Below are 22774 nucleotides of genomic sequence, written 5' to 3' on the forward strand. Positions count from 1 at the left end.
AAATGATAAGTTACTTATTATTATGATTTAAAAATTACGATAATGATAATCTGTGAAGAAGTGCTTAAGACATATTTTTTTACACCTTGTACATAAAGTGATCGAAATTTCTTCGCACAATATACACAGCGAAGAAACAATCAAATTGTTACAGGCCATCGTCTAAATAGTTTAATTTTTATGATGCACATGTCATTACATTGGTAAGAGTTGGCGAAGAGAATTGATTATGTAATAACGACTACAGTTTGATTATATTGATTCTCAAGTGTAGATTGACATCATAATCATTCAACAGAAGTAGACCTGAAAGTCTTCCCACAAAGTTCTTAGAGCATCGAAAGCTGTATACCTCCCATGTCTGTACCTGTGGCGTCGAGCCCTTTGGAATCAATACATGAAAAAGTCAGGTGGGACGCTCTAAATGGTTCTTTCACAGTGACCACCGCAAGAATCTAACAATTATAAGTACATTTCTCCTCACTGTAAAAGGAAACCTCTTTCTAAAACCTTTTGACGTGGTCAGACTTTTTTTTACCAGATTTGGATGCTGTCACAATGACACTTGGGGCTTCAAAAAGAGATTCTCGAATTATCAGTCGAAAGTCCTCCATTAGCTTCTTAAAAGGTGGGTGACAAGAAACATGTGGTGATCCCGAAAGGCTCGATGGCGTATAGCCATGGAATGGATATGGCTTTCGATGTTGGAAGAATTTTGTGAGAAGAATTTCAGATCTGCTTCTGGTGAGTGATTATGACGTTCATCTCCACTTGAGAAAAAACAAGATTCAAACTGCAATCACTAGTGCATAATCATTTCTCTTCGCCAAAACTTAACAATGTATGGAAATGCGCCTGAAACCAATCAGAGTATTTAGAGGATTTTCCATGTCAATCTGAAAACCTGTTGAATTTTGTTTTATGTTTCCTTCGCTATCGTGCATATTACGTGATGAAATTTCATTTATTTCATATGCATCGTGTAAAAAATATTATGTTTTAAGCATTTCCTTATTATCATTATTACAATGGTTATTACAATTATTTTCTATCACAATAACGAGTTATTTATTATTTTCAATTAACAAAATCGTTATATCTCATAAATAATTTAAGATTTAGAAACGATGCTTTCTGCAAATGATAGCACGCTATGAGGCACATATTTTTTATGATGAATGCTCGAAACGTTTTTATTCGCCGACACGTGGAAGAAACTCGTCCTCAGCACCAGAGGCTGACGGCTCAGGACGCATAGAGACGTCCGTAGCGCTGTAGTAAAACGAAAGTGGCACTCTTGTACATGTCCACTGCACCTGGGGAATAGTGTAGCAGGACGTGTATAAAAGTCCACACAGCGACATTGAAAACCGATGGTAATAATTTAGTCTGTTGCAGTTAGTATAAATATGTTGTTTTTTTACTTGGCAGATAATGAGGAAGTTACTAAGGAGGAAACAGAGTAGTTAAAATGAAGTTCCAAAAAACCACAGGCCAGCTACGTACTCTGTGTATGTCTAAGACGCTCCATGTCTGTGGCACCGGAGAGGAAAGGGACGTGGTTGTACCGCTCTTCCGTCATAATCACCCACGGCTCCTCAGTCAGAAACGCTCCTTCATGTTCTGGTTCAACACTCGGTGCCCAGACACAGCTGTACAGAGTCACGCTATCCTGAAACGGGCAACAGACAATGTTTACGTAAAGAATGTTCCCACACAGATTAGCCGAAAATGAAGCATGATTATCCTTAGGAAATGGTACCATACGAAAGACATTTTATTCTCATACGTATTAAGCAAATTATAAACTGGTCTTATTTATTATCTTATCAACCTTTTAAAGTAATGTCTTTACAACTGTTTCAGTATATTACATTGCCTCCTCTAACTAAATTTCATATTTGCAATCATGCACATAAATGAAAAGAATAGCCTGCAGTTCCCATCTTGCGCCATCGGACTTCAACATGTTCTTTGAATTGAGCGCTGCACTCCCGGGACGTCACTCCCAAAGCAGTGCTGAGATGGAGAAGGCTGTGTGACAGCTCCTTGCTTTGCAGGGCTCCGAGTTTTAGTAGAATGGTTTCTTCAAACATACTGTCTCAGTGCCCTTGGCGACTACGCCGAAAAATAATGCAGGGTGTATAAGTCGTGCGGCCATGGTGCATTTGTTTTTGGTATAGAGTTTCAATAGGAAACGAAGACGAAAATTATTTTCGGAACAGCCCTCATATATCGCCACAAAATTTCGTGATGACGAACTGTTTGACACCAATTTTCCTCACGATGCCGGCCAACTATTGGTGATGATAAGTTCTAAAACCACCAGGTTTCTAACCGGCTACGTGCTATCCGAGCACCATTGCACAAATGTGTGTTAGTGGTCTCGGCTACGGATGCGGGTTTCTGTCTGGCAATTGTGATGAATCACGAAAAGTTAATAGGAAGGTGTGGCATGTTGATAATTTGTTTTCGTTCTGCAACTACAGTTTATTTGACAAAATAATAAGGTTACACAGCGATACTTACCTCTTCCGATAAGGCAACATTTCTGTCCAAAACTAGCGTACTGGCATTCACAGTTTTCAGAAAATTCACAAGATCGGTGGTACTTCCTCCTGTGTATCCCCAGTGCTTGGCAAACCGGATTGCTCTGTCTGTTGCATTTCTAGAGAACGCCCAAGGGTTTAATGCTGATCCACTCATCGCTATGGCGTTCTTGTAGAGTCCTGACGATGAAAGAAATCTTAGAATTACAATGAGTAGTAAATTCACAATACGTTAGTGGAAATAGCGTCGCTGTGTTTTAGTGATATTGTATTATTCGTCTTTATAAACATAAAAGATTTAAAAAATTGCTTATATTTCAACAGCCATCTCAGAGTGGAAACAGATGTTGCCAAAGTCAAAAGGTTAAAATAACACACACATTACGAATTATTTTTAGAACAGATCTGGAGCTATATCTTCACGGCAAATTACTACCATGAGTTAACACCTTAATCAGAAACATTTTCTTTTTTTTACTGGTCTGCGATGCTTAAGATCCTTGGGACATTATGGTATTTTTTTCTTAGTCTGTCGATATCCCTCCGCCATCTCATTTTATAGTTTTTAATTCTGGTAAGTAATCTAATAGTAACATTTCCTGCACTATGCCCACTACAGTTTCTTCTGTTATCTTGAATTTTACTTTTTGATATGTCTGACGCCTCCTTCCTTCGCTGCTCTAAGATATCTACCTTGCGTGCCTCTGTAACGCACAACTGCTTCCTCATTATATTACTGCAACATCCATTCATTTATTACATTTGTTATTGGTACATATTTTATTTCTTAACTGCGTATCATGTTACATATAGTACTGAATTCCAACAGATTTTACCTCTGTCTTTGACATAAATGTCATATATAGCCTAGATGATTATAGTGAACATATCAGTGACTGCAGTTTTTAATGTGTTGAGTCTTTCATTAAAAAATTATGAGATATTTTTTCTGTTCCGTTTCTGTTTCTAATTTCTGCAAGTAATCTGATTTTCCTTAATTATATGTTATTTGTTGAGTAAACAATTAGCTTCTCTAATATTTCAATGAAAATTTATTTGCAATATGTAGAATGGAGTCGCTTAAGTCCATCTGTTATTTGCATTCGTCTTTGTTCTCAAATTTACACTTCAGAAACTATTATAAAATCTTGTGGATGAGTGCATTGTTTACAATAGGGTGATACGTGTTGCAATTCAGTTCAGGTAATACAGAAACAATGGCAGCCAATATGGATTACTTCTTATTACTCAGATGAATTGTTCACAACGTCTATGAATAGTTAATTAGTTATTTCTATCGCCTGTGGATCAAATTCGTGACAACACACCATCAGGTTCACAAATAAGTTACATCTTCTCAATGAAAACATGGCTAGATACAGTTGCTTGCATAATTCCATATTTACTTCAAACTCAATGTAAAATAAAAAAAGTACAGCCCAACCACATATAGATATTATTAATTCAGAAATTCGTTCGGGGAACGGTAGTAGTCAAACCAAAATTACTGAAATTTATTTTTAATACTTCCATTATCCTACGCCACCTTTAATTCGCAAGAGCTGCTGAAATATTTTTATAATTGCTTACTTCAGTCCTTTCATTGGAAGAGCAAGGTGCAGTTGTATATTGTGGTGACTGAGTGTGTTCCTGTCATTACATTTGTGAATGGTACTATATTTTGTACATTATGACTGATTTTTCTCACCAAATTTCATAAAATATTATCCTTTGAGCATATTTCTCTGCGAAATTTAGTTTTTGTCTGGATGTGGAATTAGCCCACGAAATTATTTCATATGATATTAATGAATGCATATAGGCAATGTAAGCCAACATTTTGATCTTTTCCTCATCAAAATCAGCCATTTCGGGTAGAAGAAACGTTGGTCAGTTCCAGCTTGCTAGGAGACCGATAGTATGTCATTTCCAGCGTAAGTCTTGATCAACATTTTCACTCTCACATTTTGAACCTTCAGTTTTCGTCTTCGTGCTCTATTGTTAATGGTAATGATATATCATATCTTGTATAGAATTGAATTTTTGTAAGTGGTAGGCCATCTACTGAGAATCAGTCAAAGATATTTCATTTATTTTTTCGTTACTGTAGCAGTATGTAAAGAACTAAAGAGTATTCGTGGTGTTTGTACTGAAAATAGATTCTCATTATTTGTGAAGCTGATATTCGGTATTTATTACGAATCCCTCTTAGAGTGTCTCGTAGATTTTACGTTTTATGCTAGTGTCTTCCATTAAGCCAACTGGTTTGCGGTCATTTTTACTACCTGTGTTTTGTACGCCCCATGTCATCTGTAAATCTAACATGATATGAATTACAAACATTTTTAAGCCATTATTGAAATATTATACAAGTCTTTTGCTCGTAATCTTTTCCATGAGTGAGCGATGAGGCTACTGACTACCTGAATTTAGCAAAGTATCTTCAGTTACACAGTAAGAATCAGTATTTTTGAATAGTTGTTTATCATAGTGCTTAAACTATGACTATACAGCGATCGAGAAAAATATATTCATTGACAGTTACTGGAGAAAGAAACAGAACGTGCAGGAGAATATCTGACGATTTCCTGCCAGCCACCACTTCGACTGCTCTACAGTACGAAATACATGGACAACAAAAATACTTGTATGAAAGCTTCCGTGTCGGACAACATGAAATTGTTCTCAGTTCTCTCTGAAATCCAGCTATGCACTCAGTATGAGCATGCTTATTTAATAGGCGACTGGAAGGTGGAGAGGGGGGGGGGGGTGCACTATGCATACACAGGTTTAAAGGCTGGAGGCATTAATACACCTAATTACTTTTATGTGACAGCAGCCTAATAGCGAAGAATCAGAAACAGCGGGATATTATGTTAGCGTGAATAATGTAATAGTTTTGATCTCATTTTTCCCAGGGCCACCACACATCAAGCTCCTCAAAACTGTTGAGTTGACGGGCATCTCAGTGAACTAGTATGTAGTACCCTGATTGACGTTCTGCATATGACGAAACTGTCTGCATTACGGGCACGTGTTTGTTGACTCAAGACACAAGCACCCTTAAAACCACATTTTAAAGCCATACGTGAAAAAGCTGAAAATCGACATAAATTCTGGTGTTGGTGGTCAGCTTTCCGACCGTAGCCCACTACTTCTCATTTAAGTAGTTTCGCGAATAGCTTCTCGAGGTAGAGTACGACCTGTTTCAGTTATTCCACCAAGGAAAATCCCTCGAAGTATCTGTAATGAAAACAGTATGCGACACATTGTCTTCAGGACTGTTTTTCGCACATCTGCGGAGGCTAACAGTTTTAATGAAGGAATAAGAAATCTGAAATATCCATAGACCAAGTACACTGACATCGATAGACATTACTTTGAGAATTAAATTCTGGAACCTGCAAAAATACAGATAAGTATGTTTTACTTCAACGTAACTACTAATGTACTTCTGTACTTGGCGTTTACGTCAGTACATACGAAAAACACGAATAAAGTTTTGTGTAATCGATGCATTCAGTATGTCACAAAATATGACGAAAAGACTGGAATAGTTCAGTAAACATCCCGATTCCAAAGAAGGGAATGTCTAATGAGTGTTCCAGTCTCCGAATAGTCCCACTTACGTCATACGCTAGGAAAGTCATGCTTGAAATCTTACAAAATAGAGTTCCCAAGCATATACTTAGAGAGCTACTGGCTGGAGAATCTGTTTTATTAATTCTGCTAAAGCCCTTCAACTGAGTCGACCACAATAAATTATGGGAGGTACACAAATGTATAGGAATACCTGATCACCTCATTTACGTCAGAGTGAATTTATACTCTGACCAAGAAACCACGATGAGAACCCAACATTGAACAACTTATGGTTATGAGCACTATGGGACTTAACTTCTGATGTCATCAGTCCCCCTAGAACTTAGAACTATTTAAACCTAACTCACCTAAGGACAGCGCACACATCCATTCCCGAGGCAGCATTGGAGCCTGCGACCGTAGCGGTCTCGCAGTTCCAGACTGTAGCGTCGAGAACCGCTCGGCCACTCTGGCCGGCTTGAACAACTAAGTGGGTCTAGATCGAGAAAGGAGTATGACAAGACTATATATTTTCACCTTATTTATTCAGTCTGTATGTACAATAAATTACGAGGTTGCCAGCTGAGATGAAGAAGAAACGAAAATCAAAAGAGCTGGGATAAATTTAAGTAACCTTAGACATGCAGATGATACCACACTGATGGCAGAAAATGAAGAACTTTAAGTATTCTCTTAGAGAAGGTGTAGAAGAAAGTGCAAAATTGGTCTAATGTAGAACGTCACGAAACGAATATTACGGTACCTGCATCAATCACTTCATGTCATATAGGAGAAGAAACAGTGGAGATAGTTTTCGTGTTCAGTTACCTCGGCTTCCTGGTTTCTACTGATGCTGCTGCAGTCACGAAATCAAAAGACGCTTCTTACGCTTTTGAAAGGCTATGTCCAATCTTCACAACGTGTCAGAGAGTACAGACGTAACTTTAACAACGAGGATCTGTATAGTAGGGTCTCTGATCTTCCCAGCTGTGATTTACTTAAATGAGGACAGGCTGAACGGCTTAGCAGTGACTCTTTTAAAATGTGTTCGACGAAACTCTTTAGAGTTCCATGGAGCGCAAAGAGAAATAACTGGTCAGTATTACAGAAAAGAATACCAGATTATTCCTTGGACGGTCTGATAGCGAAACAGTGGCCTACTTTTCTCACATAATGAGAAGGATGAGTCTCTAGAAAATTCCTTAATGCTGGGGAAGATCGAAGGCGAAAGGAGCAAAGGGAGGCAAAGAATGCGATGGATCGATGGCATCGGAGAAGTAAGGAATTTCAGTCTGGAAAACGGGAGGTCCGGTAGATAGTGTAAGACAGACGAAATCGGGGCTCTTTAGTTTATGGGATCGGGAAGACTCGTAATTGACTAAACGACTAGACAGAGAGTGAGAGAGAGAGAGAGAGAGAGAGAGAGAGAGAGAGAGTGTTTCTGAAGCCCATGTTGCTTGCCATCCAGTAGGGCATCTCACTCTTGATACGTAATCACATTCAGCAGAAAACATATTATAGTATCATTTATAAACCGAGGGGTCCTACAGAACTCCGGTATTCTATTAATCACACCTAATTCCTTGTTTTCAGATAAGTATGGCCCGCTCTTTCCAGCAGTCTCTGGGAACAGTTCTTTCTTAAAGGGATTATTCGTAAATCATATTTCTGAGTGGAGGTAGCTCAGCGTGAAGTTCGTACAAATACTGGTATGGAATCCATGTTGTCCAGAGGCCTCGTTGCGGTTTATCACTCTCAGCTGATGTTCGGCATCACTAAAAATGACCGCCTTATCTCTTAACAGTTCAATGATGCGAAAACTACATTAGAGTATTATTCCTTAATTTACATTTCTGAAGCAACATTTGAGAACAGGATTTGGCGTGTTATTTTCATGTTTGTTGACGCCCAATTTCAATCCTGTGTCATCGACTATAGTGCCTTCGCAATAACATTTATGCTTGCTGAGCGCCTTTGGATGTACCAAAAGTTTACTGGGGTCCTGTCTGCCCCCGGCAGCTGAGTGGCAGCCGACACGGTAGCTCAGTGTGTTCGGTCAGAGGACTAGCTGCCCTCTGTAATAAAAAAAACTGAGTTAATGGATCAACAACGAACTGAAACGACTGTCATTTGACCCCGAGCAGATACAACGAACGAAAACGAACAAAATGAGATTAAAAAAACAGTAATCAGTAAAAGTATTCAGCGCGACAGCCTGTCAATCCTACGGGCCCGGTTTGATTCCCGGCTGGGTCGGAGATTTTTCTCCGCTCAGGGACTATGTGTGGTGTTGTCCTAATCATTATCATTTCATCCCCATCGACGAGCAAGTCGCTGAAGTGGCGTCAAATCGAAAGACATGCACCAGACGAGCGGTCTACCCGACAAGAGGCCCTCGTCACACGACTGGGGTCCTGAGGTAGGTCCACCGTTAGGAATTTGTTATAGAAGTCTGTGATATTAGATTTTTGACGGTGAAGCGTCTTTCCAATATCAATTGTCTCTATGAGAAAAATTTTGTTTTAGTATTAAATTGTGTCGTCACACATGTAACTGAAATAACTTCCCCTTTAGGAGATATCCGTTTAAAAAGAAAGCGTAGCAAATTTCAAGAGAATATGAATATCACCCTTCAACGAAGATTAGAAATAACAGTTTAAATGTGAATACTTTATGAGCTTTAATAACTCAGGTCACGTTTTGATATGGATGGTAAACGAACACGTGTTCTTATTTTCTTTGTCTCTAATAGTAAAGTTACCGCTGAATGCATGTCATTTGACAAGAAACGCTAATTTCATCTCTATGACAATATTATCACTTCCTTGTGATGATAACATCCGTTACCGTATGTGACAGTTTGTATGAGACCTTAACGATTATTTCGTCAAGGTGGAATTTTAGAAATTAGAAAAAGTAGTTACCGGCTGTGGAACTGTCATCTCACAGGTACAGATTTTTAATAATTATATTAAACTACTGTTACATTAACAGCCGGTTAAACGATTAACTTACAATAATAACTAAAAACACCGCTTCACTACCTTTGCTTTGTGGAGACAGGAGGTGGTAATGAATGGATGCCCCTCCAGCACTTTGACCCAGGATGGTTACTTTCTCTGGATCACCACCAAACGCTGCTATATTCCTCTGCACCCAGCGGAGGGTCTCCAACTGATCCTTCAGACCCATGTTTCCGGGGACGACTTCATCGCTAGTGCTTAAGAACCCTACGAAAAAATTCGAGCGTTATATTTATGGCAACCCATGTAACAACCAAACTTCTTATGTTAGTCACAAATTTGATAAAGCATGCAGCAGTTCATCGTGCGGTTGAAGCTCTCTGTTTGTCCGTCTTTACTTTCCAATATATAATTACAGAAGTGTTCAAAAATGGCTCTGAGCACTATGGGACTTAACATCTGTGGTCATCAGTCCCCTAGAACTTAGAACTAATTAAACCTAACTAACCTACGGACATCACACACATCCATGCCCTATGCAGGATTCGAACCTGCGACCGTAGCAGTCGCGCGGTTCCGGACTGAGCGCCTAGAACCGCGAGACCACAGCGGCCGGCTACAGAAGTGTGGTTCTACTTTGAACATATACGCATTTTTCTTCTTGAACACCCAGACGTGTTGCAGACGAGTTTTACCATCTTCTGTGGATTCATTTTTTCTCTATCAAATAACACGTAATGAAATATTGCATGATACTGCACAGCATCTTTGAGGTTATGGTATTTACATTTATAATATTATTGTCAGAAAAAGTGTTGAGGTGACTCTCTGACATTTAGAGAGCATCTGCTAATTTGCTCCAATTTGTCATCTACAATTATTCACGATTTTTCAGTATTATGTTCAGTATGTTCAATGAAACTTTTGTACTAAAATGGAACTATTCGTTTTTTCCGCTTTGCTAATATTATATTAGGTTACATTCTGCTGTCAACAAAGTATTCCCATGCGATTTTTTAACTATCGTTTATTCTGTTGAGGTAGTAGTTTCTGGAATGTTGTCGGGATATGTTGATTACGAATGAACTCTATAAATTTACCAAAGGGGATCTGTGTGTGTAAAGTGACTGTACTTATTCTCGTTGACTCAGCAATTCATGTCGTTACAGGGCGTTTAATCTGTGCTTCCTAACATGCACTGTTCACTGTTCCGCATTGTTACGTGTTCTCGACCAGAATTTCGAATGTATGTAGATTTCTGCGCACTCATGGGTGTGAGATTCGAAAATATAGCGTGGATGCATGTAACGAGGGTTAATGCCAGCCGTTCATAACGTAGAGGTTGGAGTGATGAAACGCCTGAGAGGACCAAGGCAATGCCTGTCGGAAAAGGAGGGCAATATTTTTTTACATCCACGTACCTCGGACGGATATGTACCAGACTACTTGCTAATGTTATGTTTAAAAAAACACAACTTATTACCACAAAGAGATTAACAGTGTAGCTTTTCAAAAGTGGTTCGAAACATCGCTTGTGACGAATCTGACAAGTCCGGCGTGTCTTGTGTGTGTGTGTGTGTGTGTGTGTGTGTGTGTGTGTGTGTGTGTGTGTGTGTGTGTGTGTGTGTGCTGTAAACTTATAATCGTTGTCGTAATACGGAGCCATTTATCTTACGTACGAAAGGGCAAGATCATTGACTTTCGGACCAAGGCCGGAAGCATTTCGCAATCGACTAAGTTTGTAAACTGTTCGCGTGCCGTCGTTTTTTAAGTATACCGTGCATAGCAAAATGGCGCTATTCAAAACCCGCTCCGTGGCAGTTGTAGCGCACTAAGGGCTGAAGATGACAGAGCTCAACGACAGCTACATAGAAGCGTTCGGGTGAACGGATGTGCAACTATTGAGCAACTGACAGACCAGATGAATCAAGGGGTTACCAACACTGTCTGCTCGATAACGGAAGTTGCTGTGTACGAGGCTCCGCAGCAGATGCCCGGCTAATGCTCCCATGATGACTGCTGTTCATCGGCAGGGGAGTCTGGTATTTTCACGGCAGTATCGCAACCGAATGTCCAGTGAGTGGCGACAGGTGGCGTTTTCGGTTGAGTCTCGTCTTATGCTGCATAGGACAGATGTCCGCTGGCTTGTATGGCCATGCAACGATTGTCGTAAGGCTCGAGACAGGAGGAGCGAGTGTTAATGGTCTGGGGAATATTTTAGTGTCATTCCCTGGGCTATCTCGTCATTCTAGAAGGCACAGTAGATCAACACATGTATGCGTCTTTCAGTGGGGACCATGTTCACCCCTGCATGCTGTTTGTCTTTCTTCGACACGATGGCCTCTGCCAGCAGGACAAAGCGATGTGTGCATGTGTGACGCGAAGAAAACCATTATGAGTTTAGCGTACCCTCGTGGCCAGAGAACTCTATGGATTTCAAACCAATCGAGAGTCTACGGGATCGGGCTGCTTGCACCATGGATCGTCAACCGAGAAATTTGAGGCAGCTGATGGCGGCACTGGAGTCAGCATGGCTCCACATCCCTGTCGGTACCTTCCGTAACGTCACTGACTTTCTTCCTGTACGTCCGCGCCGTAAAATGTGGTTATTCAGGCTTTTGATAGATCGTCACATTTGTGGGACTAGGCAGTTTGTTCAGTGTATTAAAACTATTAAATTTTTCTTTGCATCTACGTGGTACTTCTTCTTATACTTAACTGTCTCTTTAACTTCTGATAAAAAATTTTCTGTCTGTAACAGGTGGATAATACTAATGCCACGACAAACGCTATTCAAGTAAGTTAACAAAATTTTCATGATCGTTTAATAATATTTGCTGTGAATAATTCCAGCAGAAGGTCCAACAATACGGTTGTATGAGTTTATGCGTAAAGAAGAAAAGCACAAGCGGACAAGACAAATGTCTCGTTCAACTTTGCTTCATAGTACCAATGAAAAGGAGAATTTTTCAAGAAATAGAAACTTTCAGATGTCAGTTTACAGTGAAAAAGAAACCTCGTTTTCCTTTATGCTGTGTATTATCCAGGATGAGATGACACTAAGAATTTTTACCGAGAATTCCCAGGCGATAATTTATGCTGACGAATATGACATCATTGTCCACGAAGTACTCCGGTATCCCGGACGTTCCAGCTCCTCCTGTGAAACATCCACCATGGATCCAGACAATAACAGCTTTCTGTGTTCCATTCTGCGATGGCGTCTGCCGAACATAAGGAACAGCACCATGAACACACTATTTTGTAAGAAACAGTAATGAACACTTGTTTGCTATAACTCTTTTCCCATTCTAACATTCAGAAATTAGTGTCTCATTCGATTAGTAATGTATCTACTACCTGCCATAGTGAACACGTACCCCTGGTCCGTAAACGTTAAGGTAGAGGCAGTCCTCCTCCCCGGACGTTTTTCCCTTGCTGTACTGAGGACAGTGGTCTCCCGTGTGCAGAGCATCTCTAACGCCGGACCACGCTGCTTTTCTCACTGGCGGCTGGACACACAGAAATGTTATCGTAATTTATATAAAATATAAATAAAGTAAAACTGTAGGCAAACATACTCTAAAACACCTCAAATGTTATCTGAGATCGTACTGCAATATACGAGGTATGTTCCCAACGTAAGTTCCGTTTCGTTAAATGAAATAAATGTGTGCAGATACAAAAAACTATTTATTGTACAAAAATCTACAATTGTTAAACTACTTTTGTACATAGCTTTTTAGGCACTTGTCATAGCGTGGCACAAGTTTTTTATGCCTTCTTCATAGAAGGTTGCCGCCTGTGTATTCAACCATGTGGTAATATCTACTTCGAGCTCGTCATCATCGTTGAAGTGTTGACCACCAAGGACAGATTTCAGGTGTAAGAAGAGATAAAAGTCGCTAGGAGCGAGGTCAGGGCTGTACGGAGGATGATCAAACGCGTCCCATTGAAATTCCCGTAAGAGATGTTTGGTCATATTCGCCGTCTGAGGTCGGGCACTATCGCGAAAATAAACAACACGTTTTGACAGTTCTGTATTGCGCGGCGCAATTCAATTTCTTAATAGTCTCGCAGTAACCAGCTGCATTGATTGTTTGGCTTCGAAGTAAGAAATCAATCAGCAAAATGCCTTTTCTGTCCCAAAAAAACGGTGCACATGACTTTTGAGGTGTCAAGATTTGCTTAGCCTTAACCTTCGTTGGGGATGAAGTCTGCCTCCATTCCATTCATTGACGTTTGCTTTCAGGTGTGTCGTACGACACCCAAGTTTCATCCCCCCTGACTATCCGAGAAAGAAAACCATCGCCTTCTCAATTCTAGCGTGTCCAAAACTGAAGTGCACTGCCCGTCCGCTGTTTTTTGTGTTGTTCAGTAAGAATTTTGGGTACGCAACGTGAGCAACGTTCTCGAAATTTCAGTTTTTCAGTAATAACTTTATGAGTTAATGATCGTGAGATTTGCGGAACTTCCATAGCAAGGGCACTAAGTGTAAACTTACGGTTGTGCTTATTCTTATCTTCAATTGTGTGAACCAGTTCATCAGTAACCACAGCCCGGTGTCCACTTCATTCTTCATCGTGCACTTGATCACGTCTTCTAACCATTGAATCACTCATAGCATTTTGTCCGTAAACCTCGCAGATATTCCAATGGATTTCCTTTTGTTTAACTTTCTTTGCATTTAGAAAACGAATCACAGATCTGATTTCACACGCGGCAGCGTTTTCTATTACGGCTGACATAACGAAGAAGCACTTCAAAACACTCGTAGGCAGCAGCGATCTGAAAATGGCGTACATATCTTCTCATTGAGTACGAGTAACTGCTGCGCATGCTCAGAACTGCGGTAGTAGCGCTGCCGCGGATAGAAATAGAAACGGAACTTACTTCCTGGACGACCCTCGTACCTGAGTGAAACTACATTGTTACCTTCAACAGAAAAGCAACTGACTATCAAAGAGGTGACGAACTTCCGCAGATGTGATTTGGCACTGTATGGAATTGTCCTCCAGAGTGCATCGGTGTATGATATTAACACATTTAGCCGTTGTTTGTTGCTAGAACCAGAAGAAGATTAAAGGGTAATTCAGTATGTAATCGAGACAATTAAAGTCAACCAGATATCATGAGATACAAGGCTCTGAGGGACACACTGGGCGATACTAATTGAAGGCAGTATAGTCGAGACTACTATGACAGCTTTGTAATGTGTATTCTTGGGTCCACTTTTATCCAAATTAGTTTCACCAGTATTTCGCGATAGATAGTATTTTTGTATTCAAAAATAGATGTTGTCCGCTGAAAGAATATTTATTTGAAATTTTGATTTGATTGATTAATGTTTATGCTCATCACAGTAATTTTACTTTTTATATTCCCTCCATACAACTTCGATAATTTATTTTTTTCTGTTCAAACAGGACGTCTTCTACTAAATAATGAAACTTACTTTTAACCAAAAATAACTCCTACATAGAGCAACAGTTCACACACACACACACATCCCTCGCCGGTAGTACATCTAGGATATGGTGAGAAGTAACATAGTAACTTCATCAGAATTTTCATATACAATATGCAGTCAAAAGTATCCGGACACCTGGCTGTAAATGACTTACAAGTTTGTGGCGCCCTCCATCGGTAATGCTGAAATTCAGTGTGGTGTTAGTCCATCCTTAGCCTTGATGACAGTTTCCACTCTTGCATGCATACGTTCAATCAGGTGCTGGAAGGTTTCTTGGGGAATGGCAGCCCATTCTTCACTGGGTCCTGGACTGAGGAGAGGTATCGATGTCGCTCGTTGTGGCCTGGCGCGACGTCGGCGTACCAAAACATCCCAAAAGTGTTCTATAGAATTCAGGTCAGGACTCTGTGCAGGCCGGTCCTCGCCTAACTGTCATAGTACTTGCAGCGGATCCTGATGCAGTTCGGAATTCCTGTGTGATAGTCTGGACAGATGTCTGCCTATTACTTATTACGACCTTCTTTAACTGTCGGCGGTCTCTGTCAATCAACAGACGAGATCGGCCTGTACGCTTTTGTGCTGTACGTGTCCCTTCACTTTTCCACTTCAGTATTACATCGGAAATGTGGAAATCTCGCGTACAGATGTATGACACAAGTGACACCTAATCACCTGACCACGTTCAAAGTCCGTAAATTCCGCCGAGAGCCCCATTCTGCTCTCTCGCGACGTCGAATGACGACTGAGGCCGCTGATATGGAGTACCTGGCAGTAGGTGGCAGCACAATGCACCTTACATGAAAAACGTATGCTTTTTGGGATCTAGATAATTTTGATCACATAGTGTTTCCTCGAAAATTCGTGATAAATTCCGTGATATTTCCGCAAATGTATGGAAGAGTAGAAAAGAACTGCTCTGGCTGCATATTTTCTTCCGCAAAGGGGCACTAGCAAAGGAAATACTGAATGGTTGTAATTAAACTGACGGTGTTCCGAGTGCTGCATTGTGAGATGTAGGCATCGTAGGACACTGACATTCGTTAATCTGGGTGCTCGCGGAGTACTCTGAGAAAAAAATAGTTCCACTTTCTGCCACCGGTTGAAAATATGGCGCTGAAGCAGCAAGAATTTGATGTGGGAGCATGGAAAGGGGAGGAACGATCAAGCACATCATAGTGGTGTTTCTGATACTTTTATTAGGATGTGGTCACAAGTTAAACATGTGTTCGATATGGCCTCCCGACTCAGCAACATGCTACATCCATAACATAGCACGGTAGACAGTTGCTCGCAGTATATCTGGAGCAATCAGGGTGGTACGTCATCGTATGCTATTCTTCAGATCAGGAAGAGTGGTGTAGACACAGACGCGATATAACAATTTGGAATCACGTAGAGATCCTTATAACGCGCAGATATGACTGTACACCTAACAGATGTGCGAGATGTCATGCAAGAAAAACGGACCGAGCATGAAGGATCGTGTCAAACCAAACCACACAGTCACATAAGATGAGTGTAGTGGATGTTGCTGCACAACATGTGACAGAACTCCATATGCGACAGTTCTTTGTATTAGCTGCACCTTGCAGAGTAGAATATGCCTCGTCCGTACAAAGAATATTCCCCGGCCACATTTCATCCATTTCCGTGCTGATCAAAAAACGAAAAGCCATGGGGTTGTAGCCCATTTTGAGGCATCATTTGGTGCACATTATGAATTATGGCCGAATACCAGTATAAAATCCGTCGCAAAGTCTTTTGTACTGTTGACCAGGAGAGAAATGATTCCCATGACAGAAGTTCAAACACTGACTGCTAAATATCTGAGGTATGTTCCGCGCGGTCCACCATAGCTACAGCAATTTCATCAACAACCGCCATGGGAATGGGCCGCCCCCTTCTCCCTGTTGCAGCACCTGGTTCACCTATTTCTTCAGATTTCTTTATCATTCTCCATAGCAAATTTATTGGCAGGTCTCCTCTACGTATCTATTATTGTCGGTGATATTACTGCAAGGCACTGCTGCTACTGCCGCCGTTCTGACAGAACAACTTTACCGGCAGCGCATGGGCTTCCTCTTCAATAGACATTTCTTTTCGTACAAAGAACTTGAACCTCCTGAACTCTTTACACCAGCAAACAGTTCAAAAATGAATCAACATATGTCGCCGAGTGACAAACACCATACTGATGTCAAACGAGGGAACATTTCACTTAAAGACTGCTTACAGCGCCATATTTTCACCAGCTGGCAGAAAGTGGAATTACTATTTTTTTCAATATAGTCCATGAGTTCATCGTTAATGAACATCTTACGATGTTTTAGCAGCCTGCAATGTATGCAGGAGGCAGTGCAGCATTAGGACCACCGACAGTTTAATTATAACTACCTTATACCTTCAACTAGGTTGGGCTATAGCTACAAGAAATTGGGTAAGATGATCTGAATACTATCAGTGTCATAAACTGCTTTCGAGGAAACACATACGTGCTTCACCTGTTATTTACCGTATCGGACGTCTCTCTTTTAATAATCATTTACCATAACATACTGTTTAGATTCGCGTAAGCAATATGTATCGGCTGATAGAATTAAGTTACGTAACCACCATTCTGGTTATTTCGAGCTCCTCTGAACCGATACCATATGAACTTTACATACAGGAGAAGTATCTCCCGAATCCAAAACGTTAGCTGTATCTATTAAACCTGAAATAAAAGAAAACTACCAGATTATTGGACATTTTGCAATTGGATAAAATTTATCGTTCCTCAATCATTTGATAATTTACGAATGTACTTCTACGAGACCCACTTGTATTAAGTGTCATTGTAAAGAATTTAATGATAACCTATTTCGGTAAACAGTTCGCTAGTGCTGCTGTTAGACAGACGCTGTTGTTAGACAGACGCTCATGTACTCATTACATACCACAGCATACTGAACTGTAATCATAACAATATGCGTTCTTAAAATTACCCACGTAAGTCTAAATTTTGAATAAGTTTTCCGGTTAAGGCTTTAACAGTGTGCTGTAGGATGTCTGTAAGAGTCGTACACCAATCCAGAATATGCATTGAATACCTATCCTCAACTACTTACCTGGAAACGGAGATCGTCAACTGGCGGTTCCGCATACGGAATACCTTCAAACTTAAACATGGATCTGTTCGTGTACGTTTGTGACATCTGTCCTCTGAGGGTACCTTCTTGTATGTCTACTGTTACATATTCTTGTGCCTGTAAGGAATGTATTGAAAATAATTAGGTGAACTAAAGAATTAAATATTTACTTAAACAACTTCGTAACAAATTCAAAAGTCTTTTTGCTACTCGTAGGTCATGTAACAAAATGTCGGCATCAACAGGATAAATAACGCGTATAAATTTGAAAACGTTTGCACCGCGGAACGGAGCTCAAAAGAGCAGATTCAAAATATAGCAATTGAAATAACGAAAAATTGTGATGCTTCCAGATTTTTGTTTACTTTATGTCTGGTATGAATCGTTTTAGGTAGACGCCATGATGGTGCCTTCTTTAAAGTCAGGGCCGATTCCTTCCCCTGCCCTTATCCAACTAACTTTGTTCTGGGTCGCTAATGACGTCCACATCGACGACGCTATCTTCCCATTTTTATCCATCGACGTAGAGTTCTACACTTATACGAAACAAGCAACACTTTGTTCAGTATTTAAACGGCACGCTTGCAAATATATTTATCACATACGAGCTCTTAAAGGGGAGGTTCCGGTGAAATTTCAGCCCAGTCGTAAAAAAATGGCAGGCGCTGATAATTTGCTTCGGAACGTTTCATGGCACGCTGAATTTAGTGGGTAAATCCAATTTTCTAAATAAAATTTTTTAACTGAAATTTAATTTTTGGGCTGTGAAGACATCACTATTTTTTCAGACCCATACGTGGAGTTAATAGTTATCACGAAATGTATTCACGAACAAAGTTGGAGCCAAGCATGTTAAAAATTGATGGAGGAGTAGCAGTTTTTATTAAGGCCATTTCGATTTTTTTTTCAAAACAGTTGTAGTTAGTTTTCTATCACTGGATAGATGTGTATAGTACAGAAATTTGATTGAGACATTAATTTTATATGAATATGTGTGTATATATACGTAAACTGCTCAGTTGTGAACTGGAAAGTAATTATTGGTAAAGGTTTCCGGTCCATAATTGGTGGCGGCGGGGTGTGAGGTTCGTATGTTGAGCAGATGCTCACCATTTGAACACAGTTTAATTACTTCACATAAGTTTATTCATACGACAGTACATATACACACTTAACTGATCAATGCCCCTGCAGTCTTCTAACTCTAATGTGACGCGGATGCCCGACGATTGATGAACTGACACGTCTAACGCCCACGAAAGTCCCACTTTTATTCCACGTGCCCAGCTATACACGCAGCCGACGACCGGCAATTGAGGACGCAGAGGAGAAGGGAATGTGTGATGTAATACGTAAAATGAAAATAAAGGATACAATTTTCAAACGTAGCAAGTCGTCTTTTATTTATTTTTCCTTCGTACTAGGCACAAATTGCATATTGACAGTAGACTACTGGTCATTAAAATTGCTACACCAAGAAGAGATGCAGATTATAAACGGGTATTCATTGGACAAATATATTATACTAGAACCGACATGTGATTACATTTTCACGCAATTTGCGTGCATAGATCCTCAGAAATCAGTTCCCAGAACAACCACCTCTGGCCGTAATAACAGCCTTGATACGCCTGGGCATCGAGTGTACAAGTACAGCTGCCCATGCAGCTTCAACACGATTCCACAGTTCATGAATAGTAGTGACTGGAATGTTGTGACGAGCCAGTTGCTCGGCCACCATTAAGACGTTTTCAATCGGTGACAGATCTGGAGAATGTGCTGGCCAGGGCAGCAGTCGAACATTTTCTGTATCCGTACAGGGCCTGCAACATGCGGTCGTGCATTATCCTGCTGAAATGTAGGGTTCTGCAGTGACTGAATGAAGGGTAGCGCCACGGGTCGTAAATCATCTGAAATCTTCCGTCCACTGTTCAAAGTGCCAACAATGCGAACAAGAGGTGACTGAGACGTGTAACCAATGGCGCCCCATTCCACCACGCCGGGTGATACGCCGGTATGGCGATGACGAATATACGCTTCTAATGTGCGTTCACCGCGATGTCGCCAAACACGGATGGGACAATCATGATGGTGTAAACAGAACCTGGATTCATCCGAAAAATGACGTTTTGCCATTCGTGCATCTAGGTTCGTCGTTGAGAATGCCATTGCAGGCGTTCCTGGCTGTGATGCAGCGTCAAGGTTAACCGTAGCCAACAATCTCAGAGCTGATAGTCCATGCTGCTGCAAACGTCGTCGAACTGTTCGTGCAGATGGTTGTTGTCTTGTAAACGTCACCATCTGTTAACTCAGGGATCGAGACGTGGCTGAGCTATCCGTTACAGCCATGCGAATAGGATGCCTGTCATCTCGACTGCTAGTGACAAAGAGGCCGTTGGGATCCAGTACGGCGTTCCGTATTACCCTCCTGAACGCACCGATTACGTATTCTGCTAACAGTCTTAGGATCTCGACCAACGCGAGCAGGAATGTCGCGATACGATAAACTGCAATCGAGATAGGCTGCAATCCGACCTTTATCAAAGTCGGAAATGTGATAGTAGGCATTTCTCCTCCTTACACGAGGCATCACACCAACATTTCAACAGACAACGCCGCTCAACTGCTGTTAGTGTATGAGAAATCGGTTGGAAGCTTTCCTCAAGTCAGCACGTTGTAGGTGTCGCCAACGGCGCCAACCTTGTGTGAATGTTCTGAAAAGCTAATCATTTGCATATCACAGCATCTTTTTCCTGTTGGTTAAATTTCGCGTCTGTAGCACGTCATCTTCATGGTGTAGCAATTTTAATGGCCAGGTGTAACTAATCTAAGCTTTTCCTATCTATATTGTTAAATAGGTGACCACAATTCAATTACTTTGAAAAAATCAAATTAGCCTCAAAGAAAAATTGCTACTAAAGAAAAATGGCTCTGAGCACTACGGGACTGAACTTCTGAGGCCATTAAGTCCCCTAGAACTTAGAACTACTTAAACCTAACTAACCTAAGGACATCACACACACCCATGCCCGAGGCAGGATTCGAACCTGCGACCGTAGCGGTCTTGCGGTTCCAGACTGTAGCGCCTAGAACCGCTCGGCCACTCCGGCCGGCAAATGCTACTCCTCTGTCAGTTTTAAAAATATTTGGCTCAATGACTTTTGTGATTATATTCAGTGATAACCAACAACTCCACACACAGATATGAAAAAATGGTCTTTTTTTCAAAACTCAAAAATTCGAAAGCAGTAAAATAAATTCTTTAGCATACTGGATTTACCCACTGAATTCAGTATTCCAAGATACGTTATGAAATAAACTTCTTTATAACTGAGATGAAATTTTACGATTTTAATCATACGAAGGATGAACTAAGGTTTTTTATTTCTTTGTTGTCTATTTACACCATAATTAAGTGGAAAAAATCACAATATTCGTTTACGGTAAATCAATACTTTTGCAAAGTATAGTAATGTGTAATTGGTCGTCCCCTGTGCTCACGTAATGAGCTAAATCTGTTTTCCAATGTTGATAAAATAGAAATCCTAAACCTAGATTCCTTTCATTTCATGATTCTTCTAGGCACCATACCAATCACTTTTTTATCATCGGGTAATGTAACTCGATTAAACAGACTATGTTGACAAGTGTGACAGTAAACAAAATGTCACGTCAGACAAAGTAAAGAACTTACAAGAATGACTACCGGTACCAAAGAGAGATGTAACACTGTTGCCATGTGAAGTGCAGTGAAGAAGCCCATGTTGACCAGAAACAGATCTCCTCAGACACTAACTGCTGTTGACAGAACAGAGTAAATGGGTGTCTGCTTTCACTGATATAGTCTCTTGTCGCAAAAAATATCTTTGTGGACACCTCCTTCTCCAGCTATAACGGTACCAATGTGTTTTATTTCTGATAACAGACTGATGAAAAGCTGTCATACCGTTTATCTGCGATAACTTTAGGAGAATTATCGTCTCTTCTCATTCCTGATGGCTCTCTCATAATTTTCAGGCACTCAGCTGACAAGCTATCGCAGTACTTTATCACATCCCACCATTTTCCTCTTAAGATATTTATCGAAAACTTGTGTAATCCACCATTATAAAAGAGTATCTTATCTGCGGTAAAAGTGATGGTATTATACAAGTAAACTGAAGTGGTTTAATTGCAAAAATAGCAACGTAGAAAGCCGGCCGGGATGGCAGAGCGGTTCTAGGCGCTACAGTCTGGAATCCTGCCTCGGGCACGGATGTGTGTGATGTCCTTAGGTCAGTTAGGTTTAATTAGTTCTAAGTTATAGGGGACTGATGACCACAGCAGTTAAGTCCCATAGTGCTCAGAGCCATAGCAACGAAGAAAGAAAAATTTACATGTGAAACTTCGTTTTCTCTGTGATTTCTCACTGTAATATCCCTTTTGTCCAAATTTTCTCTAACTATGTTGCAACAAGGAAGCAAACAAACTATTGAGTGTCTTGCTTGTTTAAAGGGATATATGCCTGAAAAGTGGTGACCGAAATACCGAACTTACTGAATAATGTGGTAGAGTGATTATCACAGTTTACATATACTATGGAACAGCTGGATTCCATCACCATCTGGACGTTCCGGTGCACATTAAACAATCAGTTTATCGTTTATTTTACAACATACGACTGATTTGCCTCTACGTTTTCCGGAGTTAGAGTTCCCACTTCATTTTTAACAAATACTAACACATGTGAACTTAAAACTTAGTATTTGTTTCACAGTTTCATTCCAGTTATTACTTTAACTAATTTGGCTAATTTGTTTTAGTTTGGTGAATAAGCAGCCACTGACATTTCAGTTTGGTATTTTTAGAACTTATCTGACCACCTGCGCCAAACAGTCATGTACTAAGTCAGTTACATGATAAGTGAATCACTTTGCTTGATATATCGTATTCACATGCAACGTGTCAGTTTACAGAATAGTAACGTAACAGGAGTTCAAATATTGCTGCATGCTGCCAGTCTCCAGATAAGTTCACATAGCAAAAACACTATATTTGGTTTACTAACATAAGTAAGAGTGTAACACTTGCAAGTCTAGGCTA

At 40.4% G+C, this 22774-nt stretch overlaps 1 protein-coding gene across 1 annotated transcript in view; it reads right to left on the reverse strand.

Annotated features, from left to right (window-relative positions):
* The window catches only part of LOC126336159 (esterase FE4-like), a 43204-nt gene extending 21700 nt beyond the window's left edge, over positions 1–21504 (reverse strand). Inside the window, exons 1-7 of the mRNA XM_049999651.1 lie at positions 21387–21504; positions 17672–17809; positions 12475–12606; positions 12168–12318; positions 9176–9361; positions 2530–2729; positions 1507–1672 (exon numbers count right to left, since the gene is read on the reverse strand). Of these exons, the coding sequence (XP_049855608.1) occupies positions 1507–1672; positions 2530–2729; positions 9176–9361; positions 12168–12318; positions 12475–12606; positions 17672–17809; positions 21387–21455 (1042 nt within the window). The 5' untranslated portion in view covers positions 21456–21504. The remainder of the gene's footprint in view (positions 1–1506; positions 1673–2529; positions 2730–9175; positions 9362–12167; positions 12319–12474; positions 12607–17671; positions 17810–21386) is intronic.
* Between the last annotated feature and the right edge of the window lie 1270 nt (positions 21505–22774).

The sequence above is a fragment of the Schistocerca gregaria genome, chromosome 2 (assembly GCF_023897955.1).
Source record: "Schistocerca gregaria isolate iqSchGreg1 chromosome 2, iqSchGreg1.2, whole genome shotgun sequence".
Classification (NCBI taxonomy): domain Eukaryota; kingdom Metazoa; phylum Arthropoda; class Insecta; order Orthoptera; family Acrididae; genus Schistocerca; species Schistocerca gregaria.